Here is a 12,774-nt window from a genome sequence, read left to right as displayed (position 1 = left end):
GGGCTGAGAAGTACTAATATGTAAGATCAAGATAACTGAGGACAGGTTGAAGGTCTGGAAAGGAAGGTCTCTCTGGTGACCCAGGGATAGTTAGCAAGGGGTCTGCAGATAGAATGGCCAGGGACATGGCCCCAGTGATCCACTGCCCCCAACTAGACCCCACTTCTTATCACTTCTACCACCTTATGAATTATGAACCCAGTCAGTGGATGAATCCACTGATGATCCAATCACTTCTCAGTAGTCACACCTCTAGACACTGCAGCACTGTGGGCTCAACACATGAGCCTTTGGGGACAGTCCAGACCCGGGCCACAGGACAGGTGGTGACAGTAGTGACCAAGCTTAGTAGACGGCAGGGACGGTGGCAGATGACCAGAATGAAGGTCACAGGACTGCAGTGTAGATGATGATGCGTGCAGGCTCACAGAGGCTGTCATGATGGCAGGGATGGTGGGTTTCATCACGTTGACACTGGTGGCAGTGCTGAGGGTGTCGTCAGGATGACAGCCACAGCCACATGGACAGCGTGGTGATGGTAGTGGTTTGGCAATGGTGGGGATGCCCAGGGTGACTGACAGTCATCATCCTGGCCTTAATAGAAGGACAGTGAGCTGGGGGTAACAATGGCGACCATGGTGGTCAGGATGGGTATAAGAGGATGGGGTGGTGACAGAGGTGGTGGCCATGACAAGCCAAGAAAGGTAAAAAAGTTGAGAAAGGAGGAGGGAGAAGAATCCTGGGGCAGTATACCCTGATGGATGGGTGCTTAATGCATTTCTTATCCTTTTTCCTTGGAGTTCAAAGGGTCTATTGTCCCCCAGACTAGAGATTCTTCCCCAGCATCTACTTCAGCTGAAATATACAACCTTGACATCTGCCCATGATGACTCCCCTCCTTATAAGAAGACTGGCCCAGACCAGGTGACAGGAATGCCCAGGCGCCCTTCCAACTCCTACTGTCTAAGTCACATTCCTGCTCAACATGGTGGCACATGGCTATAATCCCAGTACATGGGAGGCTGAGATAGGAGTATCACAGGTTCAAGGACAGCCTTGGCAATTTAGTGAGGCTCTCATCAATCTTGCAAAACCTCCTTTCAAATAAAAAGAAAATAAGACTGGGTAGCTCAGAGGTAAAATGTCCCTGGATTCAATCTCCAATAATTAAAGTACACACACACACACACACACACACACACACACACACACACACACACACATTACCATATTCTCGCAGGAATATAGATAACAGTCCGGTTTGGCAGTTAAGAATCTGGACTCCGGAGGTTCATGCAGGTTTGAATCTGGTTGTTCTGTGTGACTTTGGATGCGTTAATTACCTCTCTGAGCCCCAGTCTCTTCATATATAAAATAAAACTCATAATAGCTCCTACATCCCAGGATTGTCGCGAGGATGATGATAAAAGGTGTTATAGACCTTGCAGCCCCATGCTCTGTGTCCTTGGAGATTTGATAATGGTAATCATCATTATGATTATTTCAAGTGCTGCTAGACAATCAGGAGGGGACTGTGGTCAAAAGTCCAAACTCCAGGATTCTGTGAGATTCTGGGAAGGGCATCCAGTACCCTTTCTCAGATCCCTCCTGCTCTTCAGCGCCCTCTGTCTATGAGACACCCTACAGGTTGGAAGAGGCAGCCTGCTTTCAGAGTTAACGATGAGAACCCCACACCACCAGCATCAATGAGCCAGGCTGGGATGCCCCTGCTGGGGGTGGTAGGGAGAAGGCTTCCACCAGGGAGTCTGGCAGTGGAGCATTCTGCTGCATCATCCCCACGTCTGACTGTAGACCCTCCCGTGCAATCCTGTGGTCCATTCATTCATCTTTTCATTTCCTCCACTACTTGCCGGAGTGGCTCTGTGGCCTGCAACAAAGATCCCCTGCAGATACCCCTGGCCTCTATGGCTAGCAGTCTGTCTTCTTAAAGCAGACACTGCCCTGACTCAGGCTGCCCGGCCTCATCTTAGCCCTCACAAGGCACTGCCCAGTGGCAGTTCTATGTGGAGATTCAGCCCCCAAACCCCATGGCATGGACACTAGCCACCACCTCATCCATTTTTAACCAGATTTATCAAGACCTTCTTCTGGACCTGAACCCGAAGCCAAGAGCCTAACCCAGGTTCAGCTACTCTACTGTCTCTCTAGGTTCTCCACAGAATAGACTTAGTCCACAGAATAGCACTTAGTCCTGGGGACAGAGGAGAAAGGGAAGTGTGCCTGGAAGCACTGCTAGCTACTCTCAAAAGCCTCAGATATTCATAGGAGACAGCAAGGTGAAGACATGGGGAAGGAATATTCTCAGCAAAAGGAGCAGATTGTGCACCGGGCTTGGATGTGAAGAGGCTAAGGCAAGCCCAGCCCATTTTTCATAGTGACTCCAAATAGGATTGCTGTAGTTCAGATTTGGAATGTCCCCCCAAAGGCCCATGTGTTAAAGGCTTGGTCCTAAGCCAGGCATGGTGGCACGCACCTGTACTCTCAGCTGCTTGAGAGGCTGAGGTACATGGATTGCAATCACATGCTCAGACCAGACTAGGCAATTTAGCAAGACCCTGTCTCCAAAAGAGAGAGAAGAAAAAGCCTGGCATGGTGGCACACCAGTACTGACATCCCAGTACTTGGAGGGAGGGCTAAGAAAGGAGGATCTCAGGTTCAAGGCCAACCTTAGCAACACAGCAAGACTCAGCAACCTAGAGAAACCCTGTTTCAAAACAATAAACAAAAGGACTAGAGGTTAGCTTGAAGGTAAAATGTCCCTGGGTTTAATCTCAAGTACCAAAGAGAAGGAAAAAGAAAAGGAGGAGGGGGAAGAGGATAGAAGTAAGAAGGAAGGAAGGGAGGAAGGGAGGAAGGAAGGAGGAAATGGAGAAAGGAAGGAAGGAAAGAAGGAAAGAAGGAAGGAAGGGAGGGAGGAAGGAAGGAAGGGAGGAAGGAAGGAGGAAATGGAGAAAGGAAGGAAGAAATGGAGAAAGGAAGGAAGGAAAGAAGGAAGGAAGGAGGAACAAAGGAAGGAAGGAAGGAAGGAAGGAAGGAAGGAAGGAAGGAAGGAAGGAAGGAAGGAGAAGGCTTGGTCCTCAGCTCAGTGCAATTAAACTGTAGTAGAACCTTAAAGAGATCCAGCCTAGTAGGAGGTGTCAGGTCTCTGGGGGTGTGCCCTTGAAGGAGATATTGGGAATCTAGCCCCTTCCCATCTCTCTTTTGTCTTCCCAGCTGCCATGAGGTGAGGGCTTCCTCCACCATATGGTCCACCATGATACGCTGCCTTGCCACAGGCCTGAGAGTAAACACGCCACCTGATCATAAACTGAAACCTCCAAAATCATGAGCACATATAAACCTTTTCTCTTTATAAGTTGCTTGTCTCTGATATTTGTGACAGTCATGGAAAGCTGACTAACACAGTGAGAGTTTACAAAGCATGAGAATACAGATAACAGAAGGAAGCAACCATGTGCTTGCTCACTATGAACCAGGAATTCTATTCATTACAATGAACAAAACTTGCTGCCATGATATACAAACAACAAAACATCCAAGATTTACACAATGAACACATTTTTCTTGCTCATGAAGAGATCTGTCAGCTATTCAGCCTTCTCTGTGGTTCCTCAGGAGCCCAGTTTCTCCCAACCGTGGCTCTGCCATCTTTCAGAGCAAACTTGTCTATAAAGGACAGAGAGAAAAGATTTTTGCCTTCGTGATCCCTGTGGTTTCTATCACAGTCGCTTAACTCTGCCATTGCAGTCAAATACAGCAAAAATAATACAAAATGAAGAGGTGTGGCTGTGTTTCCTAGATAAGCATGGTAGTACATGCCTATAATCCCAGTACTTGGGAGGCTGAGACAGGAAGATCACAGATTCTTGGCTAGCCTCAGCAAGTTAATGAGGCCCTCAGCAACTAAGATCCTGTTTCAAAATAAAAAATAAAAAAAAGACTGGGGATGTAGCTCAGAGGTAGAATGGCCCTGGGTTCAATCCCCAGAACAAGAAAGAGACAAAGAGAGAGGGAAGAAGGAAGGAAGGAAGGAAGGAAGGAAGGAAGGAAGGAAGGAAGGAAGGAAGGAAGGGGAATGGAGGAAGGGAGGAAGGAAGGGAACAGAAGGGAGGGAGGGAGGGAGGGAGGAAGGAAGGGGAGAGAAGGAAGGAAGGAAGGAAGGAAGGAAGGAAGGAAGGAAGGAAGGAAGGAAGGAAGGAAGGAGGGAAAACTTTCCTTACAGACACAGGCAGGAGGCAATATCTAGTTCAGGGGACATAGTTTGTCAGTCCCCATCTAGGGTATCAGGGTCTTGTACCAGATCGTGACATCCATCCAGTCGGCAGATTGGGGAAATGGAAGAAGGATCCGCATTAGAGGTTATAGTAGGTGGGTTGGAAGTGATGAAATCATTCATGCCCACATTTCATTGACCAGATTTTGGTCACATGACCACATTTAACAGCAAAGAGAGAGTGCTAGAAAATGTAGACGATGTGCTGGAAGGGAAAGAGAACTTTGATGACTGCATAGCTCTGTCTGCCTGACACACTATATAATCCTCTCTCGCTCGCTAAGGGTAGGTAAGTACATAGGTAGAAGGTATTGTGGTCCCAACGTACAGCTGAGCATACTGAGGCTTGCAGGAGCCTAAAAACTGGCTGAGGTTACGGAATCAGCAGCCAAGGCCTGCTTTCACCAAACCCTCAAGGCAGAGTCTTGAGGGACAGGAATTCAGTCTTGAGGAAGAACATCAAATGAAGGTTTCTTAGAGGACCTTGACTTGGGGGCCAAGCCCCAAACCTGGAAGTCTCCCTGGATTATCTATTTCCCTTACCCAGTATAGTTCCTAGATCCAGGCACACAGGGCCTACCTCTTATGGGACACTGCCCGGCTCTCCCCTGACCCTATGTTCCAGCACAGAACCCAGAGGAGTTGGACAAGTCCCTGATACAAACCTGGCCTTCAGGATCACTATGAAGAGGTATCTCCCAGGGCAGGAGGACAGAACACATTTTATTTAATAGTGTTGCCAGCCTGATTTATGACTTCTATAATACTGGACACAGGGCATATGAACTTCAGTATATATTCTCACCCTGACCTTACAGGAATAGCAGGATGCGTCTGGTGGCACAGGACCACAGGACAGTGAGCCTTACAGGTAAGATCCAGGGAGCCTGGGTCTGAAGCCCAGGTGCCACTCACCAGATGCAAGATCTTGAATAAATGACTTTGCCCTGGTACCTCAGTCTTCCCGTCTATAAAATGAGGATAAGAATAGCATCAACCTCATATGGTTGTGGCAGGAATTGAACCAAGTTAAAAGTGCATAATAATGCCCTTAGAACTATGCCTGGACCATGGCAAATATTCCTTCTTTTTTTCTTTCTTTCTTTTTTTTTTTTTTTTTTTTTTGGTGATACTGGAGATGGAACCCTTCTACCTCCAGGCTATACTCCCAGACCTATTTTTTTTATATTTTATTTGGAAATAGGGTCTCTTAAGCCAGTGAGACTGGCTTCAAACCTGCGCGATCCTCAGGTCTCACCTCCCAAGCGTGGGGATTACAAGCGTGCGCCACCACACCCGGCTGCAAATATTCTATTAAATAAATAAATTGTTCCCCGCCCTGTCCTGCGGCTGCACACTCTAGCCTCATCTTGAGGGAAACACTGCATGAATAATGAAAGTCAGAAGAGTTTTTCTTCTCTCTCTGAAAGGAATAGCCCCAACGCGGCCGTTGCTGTCTCTTGCTGCTCCTGAAAAGCGACCTGTTCAAATGCCAACTGCCACCTGTCACCTTAGATGGCGGAAAGTTGTTCCACCTGGTAATTGCCCAGAAATTATGACATCTCCCTGTTCTACATGAAAGTACAGGCCAGGGCTATTTGTAAGCGCTGGCACCTGCCACTCTCGGCAGAGCAGACGGTGGAGACAGAAGTCCAGGACCAGGCAGGCTGATGGAGAGCGCGCCTTCACCACACCGCCATTTTTCTTTGAGATGCGATTGAAAAAGACCAAGCCTTTTCTGCTGCAGACGCTCTGATGCTCTGAGCATTTAGCTGAGGAGGGGCCCGATAGAGGGACAAGGATCTCTTCTTTCTGGCTGAAAATGGGAGGAGTAGGAGGTGACCTAGGAAGAGGCTCAAGCTCATCCTCAGTCCCCGCCTGTTATAGTTAGATCTAAAATGTCCCTGCAGAGCTCACTTAACAACACGTCAACGTCAGTCACTAAGCCAAACATGAGAAGGAGGGCGGGGGAGGGAATGGGGCGGGAATTGGGGAAGGGCTAATTGGGTGATGGGTCATGTATGCCTCCACCACCTTGTACCCCCTTAAGATGCATGACTACGATTCTCCAATAAATTTTAAAAAAAGAGAGAGAGCTCACTTAATGTTTGGAGTGGATGTAATTGAGTCATGAGGATTGTAATCCCAGAAGTGGAGAAATCCATTGTAATGAATTTACCTGGGTGTGATGGGTAAACCAGTAGGGTGTGGCTGGAGATGGGCTGCTGGACGTGCAGCCTTGGGGGTTATATAGGAGTTCCTCCTCCCCATTGCTCTCTCTTGCTTCCGTACTCCCTGACACGAACTTAGCCCACGTATTCTCCCTTTACCATGCCCTGAGATCCACGGTCCCCAGCTTCACATGGATTGAGCCCAAAACCATAAGAAATAATCTTTCCTTTAAGTTATGTGGTCAGATCTTTAGATTACGGCTGCAAGAATGCAAATGGATAGACAGCCCAACCCTAAAAGCCCACATGAAAGATCCTGCATCCCTTCCTTTATTCTTTCTTTTTCTTTTATTTTTAGTTTTTGTGGCATTAGGGATTGAAGCCAGGGACTTTCTACTGCTGAGTTACACCCCCAGCCCTATTTTATTTTTTATTTGGAAACAGGGTCTCACTACACTGCCGAGAACCTTACTAAGTTGCTGAGGATGCTTTAAACTTGCCATCGTCCTGTCTCAGCCTCCCAAGTACTGGGATTGCAGGCACGCGCCACCACGCCCGGCTCCTTCCACTCTCAAGCAGGCAGGATGTGAGTTGGGTCATTCTGACTGGAAGTCAACATCACAGGTCAGTGACTTTCAAGCCTGGCTATGTAGCAAGAGTAACCTGGGCAGTTTTTATCAAATACCTGTGCTCCGGCTTCCTCTCAATCAACAAATCGCAATGGACATCGGTCATTTTTTAAAAGCCCTTGGGTCATTCATATGTTCAATGGTGGGTAAGAATCCTGGTCTTAGATGTTAATTCAGGCTGAACTTTCACACATCGAGAGCCTGCGGTGGTGGGTGACTTCACCTCAAAATTAACCTGGCAAGACCAGGGACAGGTGACTTGTCCAGGGCCACACAGCTCCAAGTGGCAGCAAGGACCTTGATACCCGGTCTTGGAGCTGCAGGACCAGCCTCTGCCCGCTGCCATTGCTAACTTAGCTCCCCACCCAGGCACTAGGGGGCAACACTGGCGATTTCACTTTCCTGTTCTCATTTTACAAGGTAGCTTTTCTTTTCCCCTGGGAGGCTGGGAGGCACCAGGCATAGGAGCCAGAAGGCCTCGGATTAAATGCCAGTTCAGTAGTTTAGCGACTGTGTTAATATCTCTATCTGAGGCTTAAAGGCATTAAGCCATGTAAAAGCCTAGATAGAGGCCACCCTGCGAAAGACAAATCCCTTTTTTGACTCCCATCAGAAATCCAGTTTCCTCCTAAAATGGAATCAAATCCCTTGATTTTTATATCTCATCCGTGTGTGTGTGTGTGTGTGTGTGTGTGTGTGTGTGTGTGTTACTGAGGATTGAACACAGGCCCATTCTATCTCTGAGCTACACCATCAGCCCCTTTTTAAAATTTATTTTGAAACAGGAGTCTCACTACAGTCCCGAGGCTGTTTTTGAACCTGAGATCCTCCTAACACAGCCTCCCAAGTACTGGGATTACCGGCACGCACCACTGCACTGGCTTCATCCACAGACTTGAGGTGCACATCTCCCAGCATCCCTTGCAGTTAAGCGTGTAGATCATGTGAGTTCCAGCCAGTGGAAGTGAGCAGAAATGATGTCATCAGTCCCAGGCCCTTGGCGCCTCTTGAGGGGGCGCTCTTTTCCCCCACCTGCTGGTTGGATGGGGGACTGCAGTTTCCTCATCTGTGAAATGGGGCTCGTGAGGCTCCTGCCTCACCACGATATGCACGATATGCACTAAAAATTGTAAAAATGTAAACCTTACCTTTTGCGTGTGTTGGACAGTGCTGGGGATTGAAGCCAGGGCTAGTCTACCTCCAAAGTATACCCTGAGCCTTTTTTAATTTTTTGTTTTGAAACAGGGTCTTGCTAGGTCTCACTATGCTACTGAGGCTGTCCTTGAACCTGAAATCTTTCAGTCTCAGCCTCCCAAGCACTGGGATCACAGGTGTGCACCACCACCCCTGGCTTAAACCATCGTTATCTCTGCCAGACTTATCAACGCCACCCACCTCCCCCTCCTGCTCAGATCCGTCAGCCCTGCAAGGTGGAGATGTGCTCCAGGCTGGGCTTGGCGCCCTGGGCAGGCGAATGGAGTGGGCAGTGGTTAGGAGCCCAAGCAGACAGGCTCAGGTCAAACTTCATTTTTTTTTCCTTTGTCCTCCATTTTTTCTTCTTCCTCATTTTTTCTTTGACTTTTTCCTGTTTCTTCCTTCTTTCCTCCTCCTCTTCTTCCTCCTCCTTCTCCTCTTCTTTCCTCCATAAGATAGGGCAAACTAATTAGGGGGGCTCCTTTAAATAAGAATTTCTCAAGATACAATCTAGGAGCCAGCATCACAGGCATCCCCCCAGAAACACAGGACCACGGTGGACTCTTGGGCCCCCTCCAGACCCGCTGGATCAGAACCCCTGGGACTGGCCCAGCAAGCTGCGTGTTGTCAGGCCTCCCCAGAGAGCTGCTGCCCACGCCCTCAGTGCAGTTTTGAGACTCCAAATAAAGGTCTCATACAAATGACTCACTCCTGCGCTTGCTAAGGATAAACCCTTCTTGGAAGGATAGGTTTCTGTCTTTGCTGGGGAAAAACTGGACCCTGAAAAATAAATAATGCGCGGTCACCTTGCATCTCATCCACAAACTGAAGTCAAGAAATAGATCACCTCTTAGATTGTGCCCGATGTTGAAAATGCAGTGGGTTTGGGTGGGATGTGGGTCCTCTATGCACCTGGGTAGCCACTAAGATCTTCCTCCTTCAGCCAGGTGTGGTCCCACATGCCTGTAAACCCGGTACTTGAGAGGCAGAGATAGAAGGATTACAAGTTTGAGGGCAGCCTCAGCAACGAGGTAGTGAGACTCTCAGAAACTTAGCAAGATCCTGTTTCAAAACAAAAATAAGAAGCCGGGCGTGGTGGCGCACGCTTGTAATCCCTGCGCTTGGGAGGCAGAGACAGGAGCATCCTGCAGGTTCGAAGCCAGCCGCGCTGACTTAAGAGACCCTGTTTCCAAACATAAAAAAGTATAAAAGTCTGGGAGTGTAGCCCGGAGGTAGAAGGGCTTCCAGGAACCCCAGTACCACAAAAATAAATAAGTAAGAAATAAAAAGAGCTGGGGTTTAGCTCAGAAATAGACTGCCTCTGTGTTCAGTCCCCAGGATCTTCCCCTCTGAAGCTCCAGGATCCTTCCTGGGGCCTCAAATCCCCTCCATCCTCTTAGTTCTGAGAACTCTTCCATTTCTAAAAGAGAAGAAAACCTGGCAGGTGTGGTGGCACACGTCTGTAATCCCAGCATTTGGGAGGCTGAGACAGAAGGATCGCGGTTCGGGGACAGCCTCAGCTACTTAGTGAGGCCCTTTGAGACCCTGATTCAAAATAAAGAATTAAAAATAGGGCTGGGGGTGTAGCTTGGAGGTAGAATGCGCCTGGGTTCCATCCCCAGACCCATAAATAAATAAATAAATAAATAAATAAATAAATAAATAAATAATAAATAAATAAGAAAAGCCAAAAAGTTGTATGGGCTATTTCTTCTGCCACATCCTTTCTCTGAAACAGCAGTTGTCTAGTTTGACACGAGAAGGAGAGGGGGGACCCGGTGGAAGGAAGAACAACAAAAGATAACAGCACACCCGGATATTAAGCAACTCTGTGCATGGAAGGAGATGGATAAGGTGATGGAAGCTGGTCAAGGGACCCAAGTGGGTTCCGTGTCCCACAGCACTCTGTGAGATGGGGTGGAGGGTGGGCTGGGGTCACCAGCTTAGATGGAGCGACCAGGGAAGGCTTCTGAGATCACAGCGGGGCTGAAACCTCCAGGATAAAGGACTGAGCCCTGGACTGCGGGATGGAGGCCCTCCAGGGCGAGGGAGCCGCAAGGCACAGCCCCGCGGCGCGCTCAGAGAGAGCAAGGAGGCTGAGCCGGCAAGCGGCAGGAAGAAAGGAGGGATGTGGCTTTGGGTCGTAAGTGCCCTTTGGAGGGTTAATCTGATAGTTTTGAGATGGCTCTGCTGCTGGGTGGAAAAGCTCACAAACTACAGGGGGCGCCAGAGAGGTCAGCAGCCGCGGGGGCGCTCTGCAGAGAGGGCCTGGTGGCTCAGACCTAGGCCCTGGAGGAACTCCAGACTTGCGAGCAAGGCAAGATTCCTGGGCGCCCCGCTTGGACCTGCTGGTGTTGGGCGTGGGAATTCAGGAAAGACTCAGGGATGACTCCTGACTTTTTGCCTTGAACATTGTTGGGTTTTAAGTCGGGTCAGGCCATCATCTCTTTATCAAGCAAATGTTTATTGAACAACCTTCTGTGTGCCGGGCGCCAGGGTAAGCCTTGGGGAACTGCAGAGGTCAAGAGCGTGGGTTGGTGTCCCCCGGGGAGGCATCCTCTCTGACCTGGGCCTCTGGAGCCCCCAAGTTTCAGAGGGAGAGGATGAAAAGGGACAATGTGTTCCCTCAAATGAAAAATCCATACACAAATTCAGCCATGCTTACCAAGCACCTACTATGTGCAACGCACAGTTCCGCAGTGAGCAAGACAGCTTCACGATGCTTCTATGGAACAGGCAGAACACCAATGTGAAAACTCCTGTATGCAAATTTATCAAAGCCAATCACTGCTGAGCACAGGAAGGGAGGGCGGGGCGGGAGCTGGGGGAGGGCTCAGTGAGTGCTGTGTGCCTGTGTGCCTCTACCACCCAAACTTCATACAATGCACCAATTAGAGAGAGGGAGAGGGAGAGGGAGAGGGAGAGGGAGAGGGAGAGGGAGAGAGAGAGAAAGAGAGAGAGAGAGAAACAGAGAGAGAAAGGAAGAAAGGTTGTGTATTTTTTTTCTTTTTAAATTTATTTTGATACTGAGGATTAAAATCAGGGTTCTTCTATCTCCAAGCTATATCCCTAGCTATATATATATATATTTTTTTGAAACAAGAACCCACTAAGTTGTTGAGGCTGGCCTCAAACCTGTGATCCTCCTTTCTCAGTCTCCCAAGTACAGGGTTCTGTTAGAAAAACTGCAAGGGAAGCCGGGTATGGTGGCGCACACTTGTAATCCCAAAATTTGGGAGATTGAAACAGGAGGATCTCGATTCGCAGACAGCCTCAGCTACTTGCGGAGGCCCTTTGCAACTCAGTGAGACTCTGTTTCAAAATAAAAAAGAGGAGCTGGGAGTGTAGCTGAGAGGTAGAATGCCCCTGGGTTCCATCCCCAATATAGGAAGGAAGGAAGGAAGGAAGGAAGGAAGGAAGGAAGGAAGGAAGGAAGGAAGGATGGAAGGAAGGAGCTGGGGATGTACCTTAGAGGTAGAATGCCCCTGGGTTCCATCCCCAGTACCGCAAAAAAAGGGTGGGGAGGAAAGAAAAGAGAAGGGAAGGAAGGAAGGAGGGAAGGATAAGAAAGAGACTGCAAAGGCTAGGGGGAAAACTAAGAAAAGGGAAAAGAGGAGAAGCAAGCGGGGTGGGGTGTCGGAGTGGGGGCAGCACCAGGAGGCGAGGCGAGGCAGGAGATTCTGAGAAGCAGCGGCAGCCAGCACAGGTTTGAAGGAGGTGAGGGTCGAGAACCCGAGACTTCACAGAGGGGCAGGGCCGCTCCAGGCGGGGACAGCAGAGGCGCAGAGGCCCTAAGGTGGCCGGGTGCATTCACGGAGCAGCCTGTAAAGCTGAGTGTGGTGGTGCACGCCTGTCATCCTAGTACTTGAGAGGCTGAGCTAGGAGGATCACAGTTTTAAGGCCAGGCTCCGAAACTTAAAGAGGCCCTGTTTCCAAATAAAAAGAATAAAATAGGGCTGGGGGTGTAGGTCAGGGGTAGGATGCCCCCAGATATGACCCCAGAACCTTAAAATGATAAATAAATAAAAAGCAGCCTCAGGCACTGTGAGTCAGGAACGGGGAGCTAGACAGACCAAGAGAGAGCAGCGGCGAGAGGGAGGGCGGCGAGGCCACAGCGGCGGCCGGGCACCTGGCAAGGACCTCAGCGTTCACCCTCAGTGGCACGGGGACCCGTCAGAGCCCGGCCTGGCCGGCGCCTGCTCCCCTCAGCTGCTCCCTGTATGAACGCAGCAGCCCCCTGATCCGGAGGTCCGGGCACCGCCACAGGCTCCCTCGAGCTCTTCCTGCTCAGCTCGCTTATCTGTGTCTCTCTGGGGCTGGCAGCACGTGTGATTTACAAGTCTCTCCCCAGGACTGTGTATTTGGGGGCATCTGTTCCATTTTTATCTCTTCTGGCCAGGGCCTTGGTATTCCTTCACAGATCAAATCGCTGCCTCCCCTTCTCGCCTAATTCCAACAGCCGGTTACCGCGCACGGAGCCCCGGCT

At 49.5% G+C, this 12,774-nt stretch overlaps 1 protein-coding gene across 1 annotated transcript in view; it reads left to right on the top strand.

The window, feature by feature from the left end:
* KDM8 (lysine demethylase 8) overlaps nucleotides 1–12,774 on the top strand; it is a gene marked incomplete at both ends in the record, with an annotated part of 44,742 nt that overhangs the window by 4,506 nt on the left and 27,462 nt on the right. The window contains one exon of the mRNA XM_080703919.1: nucleotides 3,235–3,244. Coding sequence (XP_080560045.1) covers nucleotides 3,235–3,244 — 10 coding nt within the window. The remainder of the gene's footprint in view (nucleotides 1–3,234; nucleotides 3,245–12,774) is intronic.

Source organism: Muscardinus avellanarius, assembly GCF_963383645.1.
Source record: "Muscardinus avellanarius genome assembly, chromosome: 10".
Classification (NCBI taxonomy): Eukaryota; Metazoa; Chordata; class Mammalia; order Rodentia; family Gliridae; genus Muscardinus; species Muscardinus avellanarius.
This window is presented reverse-complemented; position numbering and strand designations above follow the sequence as displayed.